This window comes from Elgaria multicarinata, chromosome 17, assembly GCF_023053635.1.
Source record: "Elgaria multicarinata webbii isolate HBS135686 ecotype San Diego chromosome 17, rElgMul1.1.pri, whole genome shotgun sequence".
Lineage (NCBI taxonomy): Eukaryota > Metazoa > Chordata > Lepidosauria > Squamata > Anguidae > Elgaria > Elgaria multicarinata.
Window position 1 is genome coordinate 9006278 of NC_086187.1, and position 23643 is coordinate 9029920.

The following is a 23643-nucleotide window of genomic DNA, read 5'->3' on the forward strand; positions in this document are numbered from 1 at the left end:
TTGGGAAATGTGTACATAAAAAAAAATCATATATTCATGGAAAAACATTCCAAAATGCATTATATTATGGAAAAATGCTTTCAAAAATGTGTACATTTAGCAAAATTGTGTACAGAAATGTTCAAAGACTTTCCCCCTTGAATTCAGCACAAACTGACCTTAGGACGGGGGGAAAAAAGAACGGAAAAAAAAGGAGAGGAACTTAAATTGAAAGACCCATCTATCCCTGGCTGTAGCTGAGTGGTAGAGTGTAGACTTTTATATGTAGAAGATCACTCCATGGCATCTCTAGGAGAGAAGGCTGATAAATGGAGAAGAACTTTTGGCCAGCCAGAGGAGACTGAAAGTGCTGGGCATGTTAAGCCTGGTGAAGAGGATACTGAGGGGAGACATGATAGCACTCTTCAAGGACATGAAAAGTTGTCACACAGAGGAATGTCAGGATCTCTTCTTGATCCTCAGAGTGCAGGACATGGAATCATGGGCTCAAGTTACAGGAAGCCTGATTCTGGCTGGACATCAGGAAAAACATCCTGACTGTTAGAGCAGTATGACAATGGAACCAATGACCTAGGGAGGTCATGGGCTCTCCCACCCTAGAGGCTTTCAAGGTGCAAATGGACAGCCATCTGTCAGGGATGCTTTAAGGTGGATTCCTGCATTGAGCAGGGTGTTGGACTCAATGGCCCTATAGGCCCCTTCCAACTCTACTATTCCGTGATTCTACAAGACCGTGTCGTTGGCTTAGATGGACCAGTTGTCTGAACTGGTATGAGGCATCTTTATATGTTCATATTTTTGGTTCCATCAGGATGGACAATAGCACCATCTTTGCATGTGGAAGCTTCCAAGTCCAGTCCCCTGGCATCACAAAGTAAATGTACCAATCACTCTGTGATAAGGAAGACCTCTGCCCAAATACCTGGAGAGCTCCTAAAAGTCAAAAGGTACAACTAGGTGGACCAGTTCTTTCATTAGCAGACAGCTTCATGTGATCATATGACTTTTGATCTGATCCCACAAAGTCATTCTGATGTGCTTGTCTCTCATGTCGCAAGGCCAGTTCATTTCTGGGAAAGCAGTGTTTGATACCTTTTCTAACAGAGTTTACCTAGGTGCTCTCTCTCTCTCTCTTTTTAGGCTTCTATCCACCCCTTGAATCTGTTCTTTGCTTGCCTCCTCAGTACATTATGTATAAATCCACATATGCCCATACATTCTCCTTTTCCCTCTGCAGCTGTCTTATTTCCAGCTGTTCTTTCTGAGGCATGTTTCTGCTGTCAGCATCTTCTGTGGTTGTTGCGTTTCCCCCTTCACTTTCTACAGAGCTTCAGTTCTCTCCATTTAAAATGGCTAACTGCGCTGAAGCTGGGTGGTAATCGATCTCGGAACCAGTCAATATCTCAAGACTCTGTAGGGAACTAATAAATTCTGAATCACATATTTTCTTTCCCCCACATGCCTAGATTTTATTCTCTTTGGCAAACAATGGAAGGGGCACAGTGGAAACAACCGTGGAGAGGAAATTGAGCTGTGTGGTACAATGGTCTGGGCAAGCGCCTTTATGAAATATGAAAATGCTCAGTGGAGCCTGTAAGAGATGAATCATGGCTTTAGATTTCTTTGCAAACCTTCCCAGGGAATGTGGTAAAGGAAAGGGACCTTCATGTGGAGCCACGACCTTGAGACGGAAAATTCTCACATTACAATTTAAATCTGGATCACTTTGAATCACTCTCGCACTTGACAATGCCTGCCGAGGATGATTCAATTGATCACTCAATCAAGTGCACTACAACGAAAGGTGGAACTAAATACAGGCCTGCCACTGAAAATGGTAGTCTTGTGTATCGAACAACTTAACCCTTTGTCCTGACATCATTATATTGTGCATTTCCCTACCTCCGATATTCAGTGTTGGCTGCCACTGGTCGGAGCGTGGGTGGGTGGGGGAAGGGGGCACTTGATATAAACATGTTATGCTATTGGGTAAGTTGGTCTAGGTATTTTCATTTTTGTTGGTAGTCCTGTGTAAATTCCACCCCAAGGAAAAGTAAAATATGCACCAACCTGACTTTTTTTTTTTGCTACTATTTATGAGGAACGTCTGTAGCTCAGTATGTGCATTTTTCAAATGTACACATGCTGTCAGACACATTTTTGGGGGTCTGTGAATCCCATTGCAAGGTTGGAAATGTATGGGCTTCAGCCACAGATTGTCTCCAGATCTGTGTTTGATCTGGAAGGTGTGAACTGGGTAAATTCTAACCAAAGATGAACTAAAACAAATTTCTCATACATCCCTAACCTGGCAGGAAATCATAGAATCATAGAATAGCAGAGTTGGAAGGCGCCTACAAGGTCATCGAGTCCAACCCCCTGCTCAATGCAGGAATCCACCCTAAAGCATCCCTGACAGATGGTTGTCCAGCTGCCTCTTGAAGACCTCTAGTGTGGGAGAGCCCACAACCTCCCTAGGTAACTGATTCCATTGTCGTACTGCTCTAATAGTCAGGACGTTTTTCCTGATGTCCAGCTGGAATCTGGCTTCCTTTAACTTGAGCCCGTTATTCTGTGTCCTGCACTCTGGGAGGATCGAGAAGAGATCCTGGCCCTCCTCTGTGTGACAACCTTTCAAGTCCTTGAAGAGTGCTATCATGTCTCCCCTCAATCTTCTCTTCTCTAGGCTAAACCTGCCCAGTTCTTTCAGTCTCTCTTCATAGGGCTTTGTTTCCAGACCCCTGATCATCCTGGTTGCCCTCCTCTGAACACGCTAAACATTCATCAATTTGGATTATTTACTTTAGTGTAAATGTCATCCACTTTGATTTGGATTGTGGCGATGACACTCTGGGGGGGGGATTTAAGCTTTCCCCCCTCCCATTTTCCAATGAAGACTTTTTTCTTCTATTTGGGTGGCTTTAAAAGGAGATTGGAGAAATGGATAGTAAGGCTGTCAATGATTACTAGTCCTGGTGGCTATCAGAGGCAGTATGCCTATGTACACCACTTGCCGGGGAACATGGGTGGGCAGGTTCTGGTGTGCTCATGTCTTGTTTATGGGTTTTCTACAGCCAGATGGTTGGCCATTCTATGAAAAGAATGTTGGACTTGATGGACCCTAATAATAATAATAATAATAATAATAATAATAATAATAATAATAATAATAATTTTCTTAGACACCTCTTACTCTGGGAACAACAATGAAGAAAAAATACCATAACATACATAAAACTGATTAAAAACATATAAAACTAATGCATTATTAAAATAACATTCAGACATCTTAAAATTTGACTTACAATTCTTAGGTTCAAGGGAGGGTTGAAATTTCACAATGAAGATAAGGGGGGGGAGATTAAATTCCCCCTCCCAGAGGACCATGTTCCCAATTTATATTTTAGGCCACACACACACACACACACACACACACACACACACACATAAGCAAACCACGCAAAGTTCACACATAGCTCTGCTATGCATGATTTGTTGAATGTTTAGTTTGGCCCTAAATATGCTCAAAAGCATCATTTCAAGCTTAGGAATTGAACAAGGAGGCAGGCATATCTCTCTCCAAGCAGACCTTCCCTGATGATAACTCCCCCTTCCCATTTCCAAAACATGGGATGCTTGTGAAGAAGGGGACTCTTCCTGATTGGTTGCAAAACTTCTTGAGCATTTTCAATATCCCTGAAGAATGCTGGCAAAATCCAGACGGTTTTCCAGATAAGCTGGGATAGATGGAGTACATCATTAGGAGGGATTCCCAAACTCATTTTGAATGCCCACTCTCTGCAAAACGTCAGCAGCAACTCTACTTACTGCAAGAGCAATTAAAGGGGTCACCTTTTAATCCTGTTCATTTCGATAGTTCTGTAGTGCTAATAATAACTATTCAAACTGCATTTAATTATTTCCCCCAAAATATACAGTCACTGTTTCCTACTACAAAAACGGTCCTCTTTTCCCCAGAAGCTCAGCTTCCCTTCCCTTCTGTCAACAGGAAATGTAAATGATTTCATCCTAAATGTCTCAAAAGTATCATTGGTAATAAATAAAAATTAGATTTTTTTTCCCAAGTACCACTTAATGAATTTTTAATGTTCATTCCAATTTAATGTAATCAATCTCTTGATATCTCAACGCTGATGATGCAAGCAGCACAGGATTAGGTTACAGAGAGCTCTATGTAGTATTAAAAAAAGAAGAAGTTTAATTACCTCTATTTTTAGGATCCAGAATGTTTTTTATTCAAACCCAAATGGAGGATTACAAAGGAGCTTTGTGAGTGAAAGCTGTCTTACATTTCGAAGATTTGAAACTACACTGCCATTTAGTGACTGCTTAATTCTTCGCCGAATTATGAAGGTACAAAGTTGGGTAGAGGGAAAGCAAATGGTTTTTAAAGGCTTTTTTCCCTCAGGTGTAGAAGTTGTCTGAAGCCTATTTAGCTCAGTTGTACTCAAACTTCTCAACTACAAGGAACTGTTTTCACCTGAATGAAAACTGAAAGGGTGGACAGACTCATCTCTGTCCGCACTTCTCTGAACCAGCCCACCACATTGGGTTCCTGGATGAGCTTCCACACTGTCTGCAGGGGCCCAATCCCCTGCCAAGTCACCATTTTCCCAATGGTGACTAATTTTTCATAAATGTCATTTTTTTCAGAAATGGCAGGTGTAAAGCAGCCATTCACGCAACATTACAGGTGTGAATGGGCCATTCACGCCTGCAATCTTGTGTAAATGTCAGCTTTATGGGTGCCACTTGCGTAAATGGGCGTTTATGAAAAATGAGCCACCATTGATAGATTGATTTGCAAAATGGCAGTGCACTGAGAGATTAGAAAGCCACGGATGCTCAGAAACTGTGTGGCAGCACATCCAGGGAGCTCAACAGGGGCAGGTAAGTGGTGCCGTCTGTGGACTGGAGTCCAGGAGGTTGAATGGGGGGTGGGGAGTCCACTGGACTCCACCCTCCCATGAGATTCCTACCTGAATGTACTGATGAACTTATTTCTGCATTGGACAGGATTGTGTTCTACGTTCACAAGCCAACTTTATTGCATCTCATTGTTGCTCCACATGAACTGTAACTAGAACACATCCAGAATTAAGATCACGGGTCATAGCATGAGTCCTGCAAGGAGAAATTCCTAGGTTCAATCCTTATCTTCTCCATCAAGGGCTAGGAGAGCTACTGCCAGTCAGTGTCATGAATGCTGGGCTAGACGGATCAACAGTCTCAGTCTGTATTAGTCTTCTTCCAATGCTCTTATTTTCCTTGCACTGTGCATTCCAGGGAAAGATAAGCAGTGAAAAGAAGGCTGAGTCTCAGGAAAGATTACGCAACAAGACTGAAACCTCAAGCTTCCATGGAACTCAAGTTATGTAAATCAATCTTTTTCTGACCCATGGGGGTATGACCTGCCCTGCCCACTGGTCATACCAACCTGCAAACAAAGAGGAAACTGAATGGCCTATGAACCTAGAATTGGAACAGGTAGGAAAAGCAGAAGATATTGCCACACTGACATTGGATAAAAAATGGGAGGTGAGATAAGGACAAAGAGGCTATGGAAGCCAGTACCTCAGGGGTAGAAAGTGAGATTGCTGGATTGTTGCAACTAATTCATTTGTAGCCGCCTGCAAGTCTGCCAAAAGAGTGAACCCAGATCTGTGGAATCCCCAAGACATCCACAAGATGTGGACGGACTACGCCTCCCTTTGACCATGGATTTTCCATCTGATAGAAAATGGGACGCTATGCCAGTTTATTCCTGTACAATTAACAACATCCTGAGATGCTGAAATTTAGCAGGAGAAGCTTCTTTTCCTGCCATGGAGTTAACGGGATCGGTGAAAACATCACCTACTTAATTTCCATGTGCCTGGCTGCTCTTGGCCTAGGAGCCCTGCTGGAGAAAACGGTGGCCATAACAGGTGCATAAATTCACTGACTGGGCCTCTTTGAAGGTCACTGATGAGTGAAACCAGCCAAATGATGATAGATGTAATGAATACAGACAGACTCCAAGGACAATTAACCATTTTTAATTGCTTGTTTTTTGTTTATATATATATATATATGTGTGTTCCAGAGATGACAAAATGGACGAAACACAGTCAAAGCTTATGCAGCAAACCCACGAAATAAATCAGCAAGAAACAAAAACAAATTACTCCAGCAATATACCATGGACATCATGCACATTAATGAATACTTACATAAATGTCTGCACCATAAAATCCATCCTGGTAAACAACACTGCAAGGATGCATACACAAAGAAAAACATTCATATTAGTGCATTTCCACATGCAAAGGCCACCAACCCCTGAACTGTTGAGGTTAGTCTCATCACAAGAACGAAACGGAACGAGAAAAAACCAAACCAAACGGAAATACAGAGAAGTATATATACAAATTTGCATAGGGTGGGGCACTTTTCACATTGGTAAAGGAGTTTGGAAGTTCATAATTGTGCTTCTCGTTGATAAGGAAAGCTCTACTTCTAACCTTGGCCTGCATTTTCAGCAAGATGAGTGTGAGACACAATATTTAAAAATAGGGCCTAGCTTCTGCTGTATACCTTCCTATCTTGCATCTGTCTGGCAACTATTGTCATACCCAACCTAGCACTAAAATTGGTGCAAAAATTACCCTATGAACTGTGTAGTCCATGCGCAGTCTCCAACTGTGTCATTCTGTTAGGGTAAATAATGTTGCACTAGCCGAAACTAAGTTCTGAACTGTGCATAAGTGAAGGATCCAGGTTACACACGGGTGGCTGGGGAATCTTTGACAGTTGGGGTGTGTGTGTTTCTGTCTAAATATTAGGGATATGCAGATAATATAACTCCATTCCATCTGTGTTCTGCAGTTTATCAGGTGCCTTTCCTTCCGTAGTCTCCTCATTGACAGAATCAGATTTTTTTCCCCCACTTTCCCAAATTCACACTTGCGAAAATGCACATACCACCACCACCACCACCCCAATTCGCAAATCCCACCAAAGTGCACATTTTCCTGTTTTAGCCTATGAGGAAATACACATTTTTGGCCTGTTTTTTTTTTAATGTATTTTTCTGCAACCAAATATGCACAGAATTCCAGAAAGTAAAAGCAAGCAAACAAATAAAACAGTCCACAAATCTGCAAAATTCATATGACTCAGGAAAAAGCTGGTCCGCTGCTATCCAATAAATCAGATTAGAAACATAATCCTAAACCCCAGATCTGCTGGCTAGGATGAAGTGGATAAGCCCGTACCCTGCTGGAAACGAAGAGAAAGAGTAAGCCATCCACTTGGGCTGTCAGGCTTTTTGAGTGGCCTACAATTTGCCCAGCAGAGGCTGGTTGCTCTGACTTTGATGGAGCTGTGTAACCATTCTGAGTTTTAGCCAGAATCAGAGAGGACTCTAAAGGAGCTGTCCAATGCGTTAGGTTCAGGACCTTCAGTGGCTGCATTGCAGAGCTGGCTCTCTTTCTCTCTCTCTTTCCTAGCAGCAGACTGAAGAGAAGAGTTTTTTTTCTTTCAACTCCACCACCACAACCACCTGCTACTGCCCTGTGCTAGGGATCTGCAACTCAGCAAAGCTTGAGGGTCTTGCTAGACCTGCTGGATAATCTGGCAGGGAGGAGGGGCGACAGCGCACTACAGCTAGCGCGCGCTGTCACCGTCTTCTAGACGCAACACACGACGGGGCAAGGGGAAGCCCCGTCGCGTCGGCCATTTTTTTTTTAAGTTAAAGGGGCCATGTGCGCTGGAGCACCGCGGAGAAGGTAAATGATTTTTTAAAAAAATAATAAGCCCCCCCCGCTCCCCCTGCCTCTGATTCCCCCCCTGCCCGCTCGCTCATCCTCCCCCCCATCCGCCAGGCCTGTCCCCATCCCCAATCTTCTCCCCCCCTTGCCATCCCCAATGCCCGCTCTTGTTCCCCCCCTCTCCTGCCGGGTCTGGCCTTCCCCCGCGGCCCCTATCTCCCCCCCCGGGAGACCCCCTGGCCCAATGGGCACAGCGCTCCTATGAGCGCTGTGCCCAGTCCGTAGCTTCTCCCGGCTACTCGCGAGTAAGTGAGCAGCTGGAAAAAGGCCACGGACCCTGCTAGATGTTCCGCAGCCCCGGCCTGAGGCCAGGGCTGCGGAAAAAACCGGCCCATAAGCGAATTCGCTTATCCCGGCTTAAGGGAGGCATTAGCCCGGATTCCCAGATTCCCTTGTGTGTCATCTGGATGCACAGGAGGGAAACCGGGCCTCACACCGCGCTAACGCCTGGTCTAGCAACGGCCTGAGTTCCAGTTCTCTAATTTCCACCTCAAAGCTACCTCCAAATTAGGTCTACTGCAAACTTGGTTAGGGCTGGGTAGGTGTGCACCAAAACGTGTGTGCATTGTTCCAAATGTATGTATCCCTTATGTCCTTTTTCTTTCCATTGACCCAAGCATGTTTGCACACATTTTTATGGATGCATTTGTGAACACATTTTGTTGTTGCTCAAATCGCATTGCAAGCTTGCAAATGTGCTGACGCCAAGCCCGGTATGAGTTCAGTTCCAGGCTGTGCTTCTTAGATAGATCCTGGTAAAAAGGGAACGGAAATGAATGTCTCACTTATCCTTACCATGCGCTGCAGTTTGAGTTTTGAAAGAACCCTCCATTGGTGAGCAGTGTGTGTGGGGTGGAGGGGAGATACATTGTTGGGGGTTTGCTGCTGAGGAGTGGGCTTACCCTCCCTGAATGCTGTGGCTCTGTTAATAAAAGCTATTTTTTAAAATAAAAGCTAATTAAATTTATACAATTTAGAAACAAAGGAGCCAGAAGAACAATGGCTAGTCAGTTGGGGAAAGGCTTCTTGAAACAAGAGATGTTTTCAGGAGGTGCCAGAGGTTGGCCCTTGCCTGACCTCCAGGGGCAGAGATTTCCACAGAGCAGGGGCCACTACACTTAAGGCTCTTCTCCTGGTGGATTCGAATGGGGCTACACATCCACGTGGAACCACCCGTAGCATGCCCTCCGACAACTCCAGTGATCAGGCAGGTTGGTAAGGGAGAAGGCGCTTTCTCAGGTTTCCTGGTCCCAAGTTGTTTAGGGCTTTGTACAGAAGTACAAGAACCTTAAACCTGGCCCAGTAGCCAGTAGGCAGCCAATGCAATTCCCTCAGCAAAGGAGTTATATGCTGAAATGAGGCAACTCCTGACAACAGCTGAGCTGCTGCGTTCTGCACTAGCTCCAGCTTCCAGAGCAGTCTTAAGGGCAGCCCTACATAGAACACATTTCATGTTCACTGCTCTGGAATCTATGTTAGATAATTGAGCAGAATATTATTATTATTATTATTATTATTATTATTATTATTATTATTATTATTATTGCTATCCAAGGTGCTATGTCCTATCCTCAAAATAGGTTCAGCACCTAGGATAGCTCTTTCAGAGTTCTGGCTGGTTGTGACTGAAATCCAGAATTGGAACCTCCATCCCCCATCGTCCTGATAACACGCTCTCCTGCTCATGTTTGCTTTTGGAGGTGCAATGATTATACACCCCTAATTTCATAACCAATAGATGAGTGGAATGGGAAGTAGGATGGTTTCTTAATCCATTTTACCAGTGGTGGATGTAGCCAGGAAGAGGAGTCTCCTCAGAATTTTTAATGCAGAGCAGAAGGGTGGGATCTCGGAGGTGTGTCACTGGACAAATGGCCTCCCTGCGGAGACTTTTTATCAACCTGATTGCAGTGCAAAGGGAGCAATTTTCAAGGTGGGGGGAGGTTTCACAGCATTCAGGGAGAAGAGTTTGAGTGTTTGCATGTTGCTGATGAGTTTACAAGCCAACTGACATAATAATTGCTTGGCCTACACATGCAGGTCCATGTTGCTATGCATTCATACAGCAAAATGGAGAGCAAATGAGATGTCAGAGCCTCGAGGCGGCACCATTGTCAATGGAGGTCCACGTTTTGAATGCTCCCCTTATTTTAAAAATGAGCAAAGAAACTCCCTGTAAAAACAACCTAGCACTGATGGAGGCAGAGTAGAAGGCTCAGTTCAGACAACACGTTAGTCAACGCAGTGTGAAAACTCCACTCAATGATTGAGTTTTTAGTAAGTACTCCACACAAAATATGTTCTAACTCCACCGTTGTGTGACAGGGCTACTTTGGAGTTGAGTAAAATCCATTGTGACCTTTGATTGACAGTTCCTCCACCCTCTCTCCTCCCGTGGTCCTCCTGATGGTATCCCATCAGCCATTGCTGCAAAAAACCCAATTCCGATGTGTCTCCTAGAGTGGCACTCCCTTCTGTCACTGCTCTTTCCACAGAACTCTGTAGCCAGTGGGAAGAGTAAACTCAATGCAACGGAAAACTCCACGGAGCCTGGGTAGGACCGGGAGATACTAGCATATTTACATCTGCACATTCAAGTCATAGTTCTGGTTTTGACCATGAAAGCCCCTCATGACTTAGAATCAAAGCTACTGAAGGATCAGCTGTCTCTGTATGTGCTTGCCTGCACCTTACAATTTTCCTTCACTGAGGTCTTTACCCAAATGCCCCTGCCTGGTATGGTACAGCTGGTGCTTCCTAGGGAAAGTGCTTTGGTCAAGGGAAGCAACTTGGTTATGTCCTTCTTTTCCAAGGTCTTTTGCTGTTTTAGCTTCTGCTGTGCTTTTATCTCCATCCACCATATCCCTATGTTGTCTCTGTATGCTTTACTGTTGATCTTTTTATTATATGTATGGTTTTTTAAATTTGTTTTATTCTTGCTTGAAAACCACTTTGAGAACTCTATATACTTAGAATACAGGAATGAATGAATGAATGAATGAATGAATACATTCTAGTCATAGAAAAAAGGAGCCATTTGGTGTCTTTCTCCCAGGTGTAAGGTCACAGGTTCCCCAATAACTAGGGGTGTCTGGCAATGGAAATCCAGCTTTTGGGGGGCTTGGCAGCCACACGTGGCTTCTGCTTGTGAGCCAAGTCATGGGTTTCCCTGAAGTCTGGGGAATACTTCCATAGTGTGTGTGCATGCATGTGTGTGAGACACAATTTGTGCTCCTTGTTAATAAAATTTGCGCAAATGTAAGTAATTTGAGCAAATTGAATTGTGGCCGTACTTTGCCCACTTTGTGCAAAGTAGCCCAATTTGGGCCAAATTAAGCCATAATTTGTGCAAATAAAAACACATGGAAAATCTGACAACTGGCCCAACTCACTGCATACTGAGTCAGGCCAGTTAGAGGAAAGCAGGCCGAAGTGTGGGGGATGAACCGATGAAAACCCAATGAGCTGCACTCTTAAATGGATACCTTTGACATCCCTAGCTAACACTTTCATCTCCTTTGCAACTTTCCATGAGTGCCATCCCTACGCTAGCTAGCAAGGAAGTAGAAAATAATAAAATGTTAGATTTGCAAGGTTATTTGACATTCTTATAGATGTTTTCCAAAGTGTTATTCCTGCGCCTTATGCAACTGATGTGACTGAAACCATAAATCGACATGTTTGCATTGGCTTGCAAGTCTGAAATAACATCCCATTTTGGGAAGTAGCACAAGCACTGTCCTTTGCATCCCTTATCCCAGGCACTAATTTGTTAGCACGGTCATTCTCAAAGTCTGCCTCTACGTTAGCTGTTCTAAACTGGGACTGTAAACGTTTTGTGATCCTGACTTTACCTTTGTAAAAGAAAAGGAAAAATGCAATGGGGGGATCATGATGGAGTGTGATCATTCTGGAAACAACATATTGTATATTATGTAATTATATTTTGCAACTGTTTCCACCATTCTATCAAATATTGCTTTCTCAGTATAGTAATTGTACATCTGTTCTCCATTTGTTAAAATGGGCTTTCCCATATCTCAGTATGACTATTATGGTGTGTGTGTATGTGTGTGTGTGTGTGTGTGTGTGTGTGTTTTGGTGGTGTTGTTTTAAGAGAAGTTTTAAGAATTGGTAGATGGGAAGATTTAATTCCCCAAACCAATACAATTCTATGTCACTAGGCCTTTTGAAGAGAAGTGAAAACATTACGGGCAATGATAAAGTCTCATCAGCTAGAAAAAATCAGCACAAAAAATTGCACTGGCCAGGGTAGAAATTCAGTTCCCTGTATCTTTCTTTATCTTTGGCCACCTGAAAGGAAAGGAAAGGAAAGGAACCTCTTGTGCAAGCACTGAGTCATTACTGACTCTTGGAGGGATGCCAGCTTTTGCTGACATTTTCCTGGCAGGCCTTATAGTGGGGTGGTTTGCCGTTGCCTTCCCCGGCCATTATTACCTTTCCCCCAGCTAACTGGGTGCTCATTTTACCGACCTCGGGAGGATGGAAAGCTGAGTCGACCCGAGCCAGCTGCCTGAAACCAGCTTCTGCTGAGATCGAATTCAGGCCATGGGGAGAGTTTCAGCTGCAGAAACTTCTGCAGAGCTGCGCCACACGAGGCTCATGGCCGCCTGAAGCATGATGAAATAGTCCAAATAATAAGAAAAGATATTTAAGTATACTTGATTGGCCTAGGGAGCAAACCTATGTCTTCTAGACAGAGCCTGGAGGGACATAAGTTTTTTTGAGTTTACTGGTTCTGAGCATGGAGCCAGGAAACTGTGCTTCCCCTCTCCCTCTGTCTCACAGCCAGTGTGGAGTGAACCAGGGTGGTTGCCTCTCCTTGCTTGTAAAACCCGGAGCAGAGAGTGCAATAAGGGCTCATTCCTGGGGGTGGGGAGAGGAGCTGCTTTAGACAGCTTCCGATGCGGCTCGCGGACTCGCCCTTTGAAACCGCCTGGGTAGATGCTCAAAACTGAGCATCTATTTATTTATTTATTTATTTATTACATTTCTATACCGCCCAATAGCCAGAGCTATCTGGGCAGTTCACAAAAATTAGAAACATTCAAAGTATAAAACAACAGTATAAAACCATAATATAAAAGCTCAACCAGATAAAACCAGCAGCAATGCAAAATTACAAATTTAAATACCAAGTTAAAATTTATTTATAGACTGTTAAAATGCTGGGAGAATAAAAAGGTCTTCACCTGGCGTCTAAAAGCATATAACGTAGGTGCCAAGCGAACCTCCTTAGGGAGCTCATTCCACAGCCGGGGTGCCACAGCAGAGAAGGCCCTCCTCCTGGGAGCCACCTGCCTCACTTCCTTTGGCAGGGGCTCACGGAGAAGGACCCCTGAGGATGACCTTAGGGTCCGGGCAGGTACATACGGGATGGCTCTAGGAAAAACTGCAGGATGGAGGGAGCACAGACAAGATGATGGCCTCCATCTTTGTCTGCCCTGCATTGGGTACTCATAAGTCCCTGAGTTCAGGGGGTTGGGAGTCCCCAGGGCGCAATCCATAGGATTCCATCCCTAATGACTTAGCCATGGGAAATGGCTTTTTTGTTGAAGAATCTGGCCGGTAATATTTATGTGCATGTGTGTAGAAAGCTGTGTGCATAAGCTGTGTACATAAGCTGTGTGCTTATGGCAAAGTCAAAATCCCATGATAGAATCATAGAGATGGAAGGGACCTATAAGACCATCGAGACCAACTTGTTGCTACGATAAAACTGCTGACTCGTAAGAAATGTTGCCCAAGTTTCCTATTGGTAAAGTTTGCTCTTCTCCAGCGTATTTGGGACAGCAACATCACATCCTGTGACGTATTACTGGCATGACCAACAAAACCTTGAATCATGTGAACTCTTCTTGAGGTCTAAAGTGGAATAGCTGTTGTGCCATGCACTTTGTGTAGAAACTGCAACTACATCTATATGCATATATTTCCTAACTGTGACCAAGAGACAGAAGGGCAGGGAACAGGTTTAGTCCCCATTTGGGAGTGCCCCTTTTACTTATCTCTGCAAGAGTAAAGTGCAGCTATTCCTCTTTTATGGGAGAAAATAATATGTACTGAATGCAAACAGAAAAGATATTCTCAAAGGTGTCAAAAAGACGATGTTTTTAAAAATAAACTGAACATGCTTTGGAACCAAGAAATCATTTGTTGGGGGCAATCTTATATATCTACATTTTAGGAACAAGTTAAGCCACATTCCAAAGATATGATATATCTATCTATAGGCAGCTTTAGGAATGTGTCCTTTCTGCATTCGGTCTGCTTTTGGTGATTGCCTCACTATGGTCAGGAAAGAAAATTTGGAAACATTGTAGCGATGAAGGCAAAATGTACTACTACACCCCACCCCACCTGTGCAGGGTGGGGGTACCAATTTCTGGTGGGGCTGAAACTCTGAAGGAGCTATTCAAGGTGCTGAAACCTATCCCCAAAAGAGATCCAGCACCTTGGACAGCTGGTTGTGACTAAAACCCAGAATGGATTCACACCTCACCAAAATCAGAGCCATCTGCCTTCACTGTACCACTGGGGGGTGGGGGAGGCATCACTAAATGAGATCCCTCCCAAAGGAGATACAAGTGTATGTTGGGGATGCATCGCCCTCTGTCTATCCACACACACACACACGCCATCATTTTGCTGGTAGTAATACTAATAACAGGAGTGATAATAAATTAACGCCCTCCGGGTTACAAGTCAAATGTTTACTTGGTGGATATATATAGCTATAGATATATGTTTTAAAATGCTATTCTGCCTTCTCAATAACCAGATGTTTGCACTCATCCAAAAATACATCTCTACCTCTATGAGTTTTTCTCTCTCTCTCTCTCCAGCATTCCTTCTCAAGGGGAATTTACATAACAACATGGGACACACAAATTGCTTTAAAGCCACCAACCATGACAGTGCAAATTACTATCATTTGTCAACCCCGTGCACAAGGTGCTCCACTCCAGGCAACGGAGATTGGTTGCATGCTGTGTGCGGTTTGTGTGGCGAGACGAGATCATCATGCATGGCACTCACAAATGCTTGATTGCTTTTAGGGGTGGGTGCTTTTAGCCGAGGAGGAGGCCATCGAAGCCCAGAGCGACTCACCCGCCATAAGCCGGGATTGGAGGAGGGGGGGCCGCCGCACGAAACGTGTTGTAGACGGTGCGGCCTCTGCCTCGAAGGTGTGCCCCTCTGTACGCAGCAGCTGCAGTCGCGGCAGGGTAAGGGAAACCCGGCACTAAGAAAGAAGAAGACAAAATGGGAAAAGAGAATGACATGAAGACCAGTCCTACACCTTCAGTTCTGTTCTCTCTATATATACAAAAAGGTCTGCTTTCTCATTCAGCATTGGAAGGGAGAGGCACCTAAGACATACAGCTATGGGGTTGGAACATTTGGGAGCAAAACTCAACCATCAAATTAGGTTCTCGCAAAGGTCCACCAAATATGAAGCTTTTCCTATGTAAGCAGCATCCTTTTACTAATTCAGGGTGGATAATGAAATCCATGCTTTTCAGCTGCCCATAAAACATACCTACTTGGGGCCTGTTCAGTTCATTTTCCATCTTTGGTATTTTAGGATCCATTGTTTTTTATGGTAATCTTTACATATCTTTCCTGGAGATGTGTGTGTGTGTGTGTGTGTGTGTGTGTGTGTGTGTGTGTGTGTGTGTGTATGAAACATAACAGTATTTCTTGTGTGCTGTTGTTGTTTAGTGAAAAAGAGAGACAAAAGACAGGTCACTGAAACATAGCAATACCTTCATGGGGCATGCCAGCGATGACTGATGGTTTATTTTCTTAAATATTAGGGGTGTGCAGAGCGGGTCTGCACACAGAGCGGGAAATTTGGGGCAGAGCTCTGATGAGGTGATTCTGCCCCTCCCAATTTCCGGGGCAGCTCTGTCTCCCCACACTGTCAAATTACCCAGCAGAAAACTGCTCTGTTTCTGGGAAATGGCTCTATTATTGTCAATGGGAATTAACAAAAATGCCTACATCTCTGCCATTTTTAAAGATAAAGAGATGAAACTTGGCACCCTAGTAGCTCTTAAGTAGGGCATTAGCCACATCAAGTTGGATGCAGATCCATTCATTACTTGATTGTTAGGATTCTTTTTAAATGCCCCCCATCCAACCATTCCTCACCACACACACACACACACACACACACTCTTCAGATGCAATTCATCTTCTCTCAAGAGAGTTTGCAGAAGTTTCAGAAACTAGAAACCTCCTACAAAAATCAAAGTCCCCTGTCTCCATGTGTGGAACAAGAATACACACATACACACAGTCAATAACACACAAAGGGGAGTGTGGGGTGGTACTACAAGAAGCAGATAAAAGCAGACAGATACACAGTGAAAAAAGAAAACCCAGCAAAGAAAGCTGGATCTGACCATGTTGGGAGAGGGAGATTGTGTCTTCTAGTTCCTCTCCCACCCCAAATTAGGCACACCCCTTACTTTGCTGGTGCTGGTCCTTCTGAAGTACAGCAGAAGTTGGGTGTGAGTGGTCTTGAGGCTCCACCAGTGCCCTCTCCTTCAAAATGCAACTCTAGCACCTGGGATCATTTTTCTTTGTGGCAGAGGATCCCAGGTGTGCTAGATCTAAAGAGGCAGCTCCCCCTTCAAGCCCCAGGGGTCAGTCTCAGGCTGGCAGCAGCAGTGCTGTGTGTACAGCCTCCTGCACCCAGAGGCAGCCCACTGGCCCCCACTGGACCAGTGGGGCAAGGGCAGAGGGGGCTTCAAAATGCCCCTAGATAGGAACGCGCTAGGGAAAGCTGATGGGACTTGCCCATTTCTAGGATGTTCAGTCAGCCTCAGCCGCAGTGCTACGGGCTCATTCTTTTATGATTGGCAATCCTCACAGGGAGGAGACATCAGTCTCAAAACTACCCCTCCCTCAGCAACAGCATCTTCCTAATGTGGAAGTGTGTTCAGTTAGCCATGCATCAGCATGAAATGAGCCCTCGTGTCATCTAAAAACCTTCGGATACCTGCAGATCAGTTTGGGGCAACGAACAATCTTCTAACCGCATTGCGGGTTTTCAACAATATTGAAAACTGCCCCCTAAACACACTGCGATTTTGGAGGTCCATTGGAGGTCTGTCAGACCCACAGATTTTTGGCGTGGAGTGCACGCCCCTATTAAATATGTATTCATTATTCATTTGTTTATACAGTTTATAACCTTCTTTTCATTTTGTAATAATCCTGCAGTGGAGTACAAAATCAGTAAAACACCCTACAAAGCAAGAACAAACATCAGGGAAGAACCGGCACCGAGGTAAATAAGTTTACAGCAAGTAACTTCATGAAATGGCTTAAGTGAGACACAGCAACACAGATTCAATCATAAGTCTGGGTGAACAAATAGCTATTTTGCTGACTCTGCACTTGACTGTGTATGCCTTGTTTGTCGTGCCAACAGGTCATAATTACAGAATCTCCAATTTACTACTTCAGTCTTCTTTAAATCAGGAGAGACTCAGAATTTAGGACCAAACTAAACATTCTGCTAATTGGCTTACTTAAACTTGAGTGTAAGTGCACAAGACCTCCAGGTTAGACTACTGCAATGCACTTTACATGGGGCTGCCTTTGAAGATGGTTCATCAGTTGTAGCTTGTGTATAACAAGCGGCCAAATTCATAATGGAGGCAAGGAGGTCCAAACATATAATAAAACCAATTCTGGCCTGCTTGCATTGGCTGCCTGTATGTTTCTGAGCCTGATTCAAGGTGCTGCTTTTAACCGCCCAGAGAGCTTTGGCTATTGGGCGGTATAAAAATATTAAATAAATAAAAAATAAAATAAAATAAAATAAACCTATAAAGCCCTACACGGCTTGGGACCACAATACCTAATGGAACGCCTCTCCCACATGAACCTACCCATACACTGCGCTCAACATCTAAGGTCCTCCTACGAGTGCCTACTCTGAGGGAAACTCAGAGGACGGCAGAAAGAGAGAGAGAGAGAGGCCCTTACTGAGCATTTTAAAACTTCCCTTGGGATTCATCTGGTGTTTGCCTCTGTAGAAGGCCCAAATACAGCATGCATTTTTATTTTAGCTAGAAACCACTGGCAATGAATAGGTGTTCCAATCCTCCTCCCTCCTGCCACCCCTAAAAGAAATTTTGCTAGTCTACTCAAAATGCATTTAGAGATTTTGCGTGACCAGGATCCTCTACATTAATGGGTGGGTGACTGGGGAAGCCTTGCCAAGAAATAAAGTAAAAGAGGAAATACATCAACAAAAAAGAGGATGACATTTATTATTATTATTATTATTATTATTATTATTATTATTATTATTTATTTATATAGCACCATCAATGTACATGGTGCTGTACATAGTAAAACAATAAATAACAAGACCCTGCCGCATAGGCTTACATTCTAATAAAATCAACGACACTTGATTTTAGCAATGACAATCAATGACATTGAATTGCCTTTCGCATCTGTTGCTGCATTAGCCTAGTAGAACCTTCTAAGGATGTCAGAGGTATGGAGCTTGGAGAACCTTTGTCAACTCAGCCCTTGGGCACCAGCTCGCTGATCCCTGATCTGACCCAACTCAAAGCACATTGAGTTGGGCAAGCTCATGGCTTCTCACTCTGCCTCATCCCCCAGTGATCCAATCACATTGAGTAGGGCAAGCTCATGGCTTCTCACTCTGCCTCATCCCCCAGTGATCCAATCACACTGAGTTGAGCAAGCTCATGGCTTCTCACTCTGCCTCATCCCCCAGTGATCCAATCACATTGAGTTGGGCAAGCTCATGGCTTCTCACTCTGCCTCATCCCCCAGTGATCCAATCACATTGAGTGATTCACACTCCCCCCTCAGTGATTTGTGCACAATGGTGGCCATAAATAGCGCCCTTTGCGCAGAATTGCAGGCACAAATTAGACTGTTTACACCTGCAATTTTGCACAATTGGTGCTATTTACGTCCACTGTTTTGTGTAATAGTGCTTTCCATAGCGAGCTGTACCTGTCATTTTGAACAAAATGGAGGCTCACGAAAAGAGGGAAACTCTGAGTTCTGGCTGGGGGCCTGTCTTTCAGTTTGCCTGTGCCTGCCAGGTTTGGGAAAGTGGCAGGAGTCTCGTCAGAGGCACACAGATGAGGTGCAGGAGCATTTGCCCATTCCTATCTGGGACCTGGCAACCAGGGGACTATGATGTCCCCAATTTCAGTGGGACAGAGGCTCTCTTCTGGGTTTAAGTTACAACCAGCCAGAAGTCTAAAGTTGTTATCAAAGGTGCTGGACCCATTTTGGAGTTAGGGTTCAGCATCTTTGATATTGACTTTAGACTTTGGGGTAGTTGTAACTAAAACCCTGAATGGAATCTCTGTCCCACCGAAATTGGATCCACAAGTCTCCCCCGCTGGCTACTCATGTGCTTCACCAGAAATCTATAGATCCTCCCATTTAACATGTACTTTTTTTAAAAAAAGTGTAAATACAATTTAATTTACGATAGCACTATAACCAACTTAAAATCCAACAATGAAATCCAACAATGCATCTGGATGACGAACCATCAAAAGTACATGAGTAGAAAAGTGAAATCTGTACTTTGAGGAGACAGAGCTGACAAATAGTTGCATATCTGTTGATGGGCAGAGTTTAGATAAACCAACAAAGAAGGCTTTGCAACAGAGAAGCTAAATACACAAAAGGAGAGCTAACCATTATGCTCACACCTGAACTGCAATCAAACTCTAATTTATCCCAAATGATATTAATAAATACATTTTGCTCCCATTCATTTCCCTACTAAATGAGATAAATAATTGTCTGGAGGGCTATGAGGCAGTAAACTTTAACACAAGTGCTGGAAAAACAACCCTCTCCCCCACCCAAATAAATAAATGAATAAATACAGAAGCTGGCATACACATGCCTCTATGCTGGAGATTCCCAGATGAGTTGCATATTATAAACTGTATATTCAAGTTTTGAAGTTCAGGGATAGATGACAAAGTAGCAGATGCGAAACCCAACAGGGGGCACATTTTCCATCAAAGCCATAAAAACATACAGCCCTTTTAATAGCCAATTATTCTTTGCATCCCAGCTCTAATTTGGATTTGCGTATGAGTGCCATATGCTGAAAGGAAGGTGTGCCGTCAAAATGGATGAATGAAACTCTCTTCTCATTACTCTGCCTCTGTCCCCATGAACCAGCCACTGTAGTAAACTCCCGTCACACGTCATGTGGTGCCGCCCTAGAAAAAGTAGGTGACCGAAGTCTACAAGGGCTACATGCTAAGGTGTGCAGAACCATTATTGAGAGATTCCACTCTTGTGATCCAAAGCAGTGCTGTGCCGAAAATTTTGATCCTTCCATTTTTGATCCTCCATTTCATGGAGGAGCGAGATGAAAGCTCTGGTGAAAGAAACTGGTGAAATGGGATTTATAAATAACTTTCTCCTTGGGGAGGAGGACATGGTTTCTGCTTACCAGTTTAGGCCGTGGCTGACGAGTCTTCTTTCTATTTTTCTTAACTTTAAAAACACTGTCTGCGCTTTGAGCAGCACAGGAGACTATAGAGAAGCTTCTCCAGCCTCGAAGCTTTTTCTGAACTCCCATAGGACCTCACCCTCTTGTGTAGGTATTCAGGAAGTGCTCCCAGGCTTAAGCTTCTCAAGAGTAAATGGGGCTTTTAGATGTTTAGAAAAGCTCTGTTCTTCCTTGCAACAACACAGAGCAAGCAAGAAAAAAGTATTTTAAAGCTCCAAAAGTTCTATATGTTCTTGTTGGCCCTGGACTCTTTGCAAGGAAGCTTCTGAAAGCTGGGAGTTCTTCCTGAATATCTATTGGAGAGAGCATGATCACAGTATTCGAGGCACTAAGCCTGTGTGCGCCAGTTGCTGGGGAACATGGGCAGGAGGGTGCTGTTGCACCGTGTCCTGGCTTGTTGGACCCTGGCCGATGGCTGGTGGGCCCCTATGTGAACAGAGTGCTGGACTAGATGGACCCTTGGTCTGATCCATAATGGTGCTTCGTATGGTCTCATCGGAGATACAGAAGTGCTGCTTGGCTGGAGAAGCCTGTCCGTAAAATGATCTCATACTGGGGGCATTTTTCAAGAAAAAAATAAATAAGAAGATCCCTCAACCGCCTCTGAACTTAAAAAGGCAGGTAGACACCCAGTCCACTGCCCCAAGGTGAAAATTATTTTGAAATTCTCCCCCTCCCTGTGAATGAGGTAAAATAAAACAAGGTCTCTTTTGCAGGGAGAGAGAGAAAATCCTGAAAAATAGGTGGTGAGATTCTGGACAGCACTAATCAATAGGGGTGTGCATGGACCCCCCACTCCGCTTCACTTCCAGATCCGCCATTTTTCGGATCGGGCCGCTCCGCCCCGGCCCCACTCCGCCTATGCCTACTCCGCTCCGCTCGGAGCTCCGGATCCGGATCGGAGCTCCGTTCCCCCCCCATAGGGGGGGTTATCGGGTCCTGCCGCCATTGCTGCCCATGCGGCGACGGCGGCAGAGCCCGGTAAGGGGGAGGGGGGCCTTACCTGCCTCCGTCCATGGTCCGTCGCCGTCTTCAATTGAGCCCGCGGTTCCACCAGGAAGTCTGGGCCGCAAGCGGCCCAGACTTCCTGCTGGAACCACGGGCTCAATTGAAGACGGCGATGGACCGCAGACGGAGGCAGGTAAGGGAGAGGGGGGGGTTTACCAGGCCCTGCTGCTGTCGCCGCATGGGCAACAGCGACAGCGGCAGGGCCCAGTAAACCTCACTTACCTTTCCGGCGGAGCTCCGGATCGAAGCGAAGGATCCGCCTTCACCTCGATCCTCTTCGCCACGCTCCGCCGGCCCCCCAATCCTCTTCGCCTCCGCCTTAAGGGCAGGCGAAGCCCCCCCGCTCCACTTCTAATTCGCCGGTCCGATTAGAAGCGGAGCACATCCCTACTAATCAAACCCCCTTTGGCTTGAAATGTCTCCCACCCTCACTCCTAGTAGGATAAACGGCACACGTACAGCCCCAACAGGTGAAGAGGGTTACCTTGGCAGGATCTACACTGCTTAATAGAGGTATTGAAGTGCACTGAGAACTGTTAGGTCCCATGACACATCTGCACCATGCAGGATATAACACTATAAAAGCAGTATGAAAGTGGTATATGGAATGTGTCACTTGTCAGTGCACTTCTATAAGGCAGTAGTGGAGTTCCGGCCTCCATATACCACTTTCGTACCACTTCCATGGTGCAATATCCTGCTTGGTGTAGGTTTGGCCTTTGTCACAGGCAGGTGATGAAAGGAAATAGTAGCACAACCCCTTTGATGAGGCAACTGAGGCATCAGCTAGACCTACCTGGTCTAGTGCAATGGAGGGGTGAAGACCTCGTGATATTTTTAATCGTGAGATTTCCCCCTCTGTTTACACGTGGCACGCAACGACCTCGGAGTAAGAGGACGTCACGGCCGCCATTTTGTTTTTTGTTTTCTTAAAGGGGCAGAGTGCATGAACGCTCATGTGCAAAAGGGAAGTTGGTTTTTTTTACACTTTTCCCCGCTCCCAACCCTCACCCCCCAATGGGCGCAGAGCTCCTGAGTAACCACAAGGAGCCAGGACAAACTGTGATGCCTGCACACATGTTCTGTGGTCTCGGAATCAGCCCAAGACCGTGGAAAAAGAGGGCTCAAAGGCGAGGGCCAGATCCCAGGGTAAGGGAGGGGTCATCCCTCCCTGATCCTGGGATCCCGTGTGTCATGTGAACACACAGGGACAATCCCAGGGATCGCCCTGGGATTTTGCCCCATCTAGGTAAGGCCTAAGACATCATTCCCTTCTCATCATAATAAGCCCTGCTAGAGCAGATCAAAAGCCTGTCTATGTAGCAACCTTTTCTCCAGGTAACCAACCAAGAACCTCCAAGAAACCCAGAAGCAGAACACGGGGGCAGTAACCTTCTCCCTGCTTTTATTTTTCAATGACTGGTATTGTGCCTGTGATCCTGGAGGTAGCATCCATCCATCACAAATAGTAGCCATGATTGCTTTCTCCTCCACGAATTTCTCTAATTTGCTTTTAAAGCCAGCCACCGAATTTGGTGGATGCCAAATTCTATAGTTTAGCTATGTGCTGTGCGAAGAGGACCTTCCTTTTGACGGCCCAGAAGGTCCCACCATTCAGCTTCCTTGGATGAGCCTGGTTCTAGTATTATGAGAGCGGGAGGAAAAAAAACCTATCCATTTTCTGTGAGGGTGTGTTGAACCGGTTGGCTTGGCAAATATACTGCATTGTTTTATTATGGTTTTAATTTTTGTGAACCGCCCAGAGTGCTTCAGCTATTGGGCGGTATAAAAATGTAATAAATAAATAAATTGCACCCGTATCAATGAAAGTTTTTTGCTCTATCGTATAAAACGATATGACTAAAACCTTTTACAATTTTGTTTAATCCATTCTGCTTGTGTTTCGCAGATTGTCAGGAAATTAAGTGATCGTCCATCATCCACTCGGTAATGGAACTGGATCCCCTCCCCTTTTGGAAAAGTGTGTGTGTGCGCGCGCGCACACACACACACACACACCACAATTTATATAACTTTTTCAGGCATGTATAAAAATTTCATTTTTGCTTGCAAAATACTTGGGCATGCCCAATACGAATCCCTGAACGCAAGCACCGAAAATATTCGCAACTGTCAAAGATGTGCTCACATTCATCTCGTTCCCAGTTCCCGGTTTGATTTGTGCAAATTTCCTCAGTTTGCTAAATCAACCCCCTTTATGGAGGAAATTTG

At 44.8% G+C, this 23643-nt stretch overlaps 1 protein-coding gene across 19 annotated transcripts in view; it reads right to left on the reverse strand.

Annotated features, from left to right (window-relative positions):
* Positions 1–23643, reverse strand: part of RBFOX1 (RNA binding fox-1 homolog 1) — a 1470150-nt gene that overhangs the window by 65400 nt on the left and 1381107 nt on the right. For 17 of the 19 annotated variants that reach the window (XM_063143444.1, XM_063143446.1, XM_063143439.1 and 14 more), the window contains 2 exons: positions 14964–15096; positions 6234–6273 (listed from right to left, as the gene is read on the reverse strand). In XM_063143444.1, coding sequence (XP_062999514.1) covers positions 6234–6273; positions 14964–15096 — 173 coding nt within the window. The remainder of the gene's footprint in view (positions 1–6233; positions 6274–14963; positions 15097–23643) is intronic. The other 2 variants (XM_063143451.1, XM_063143455.1) reach the window with 1 other exon arrangement.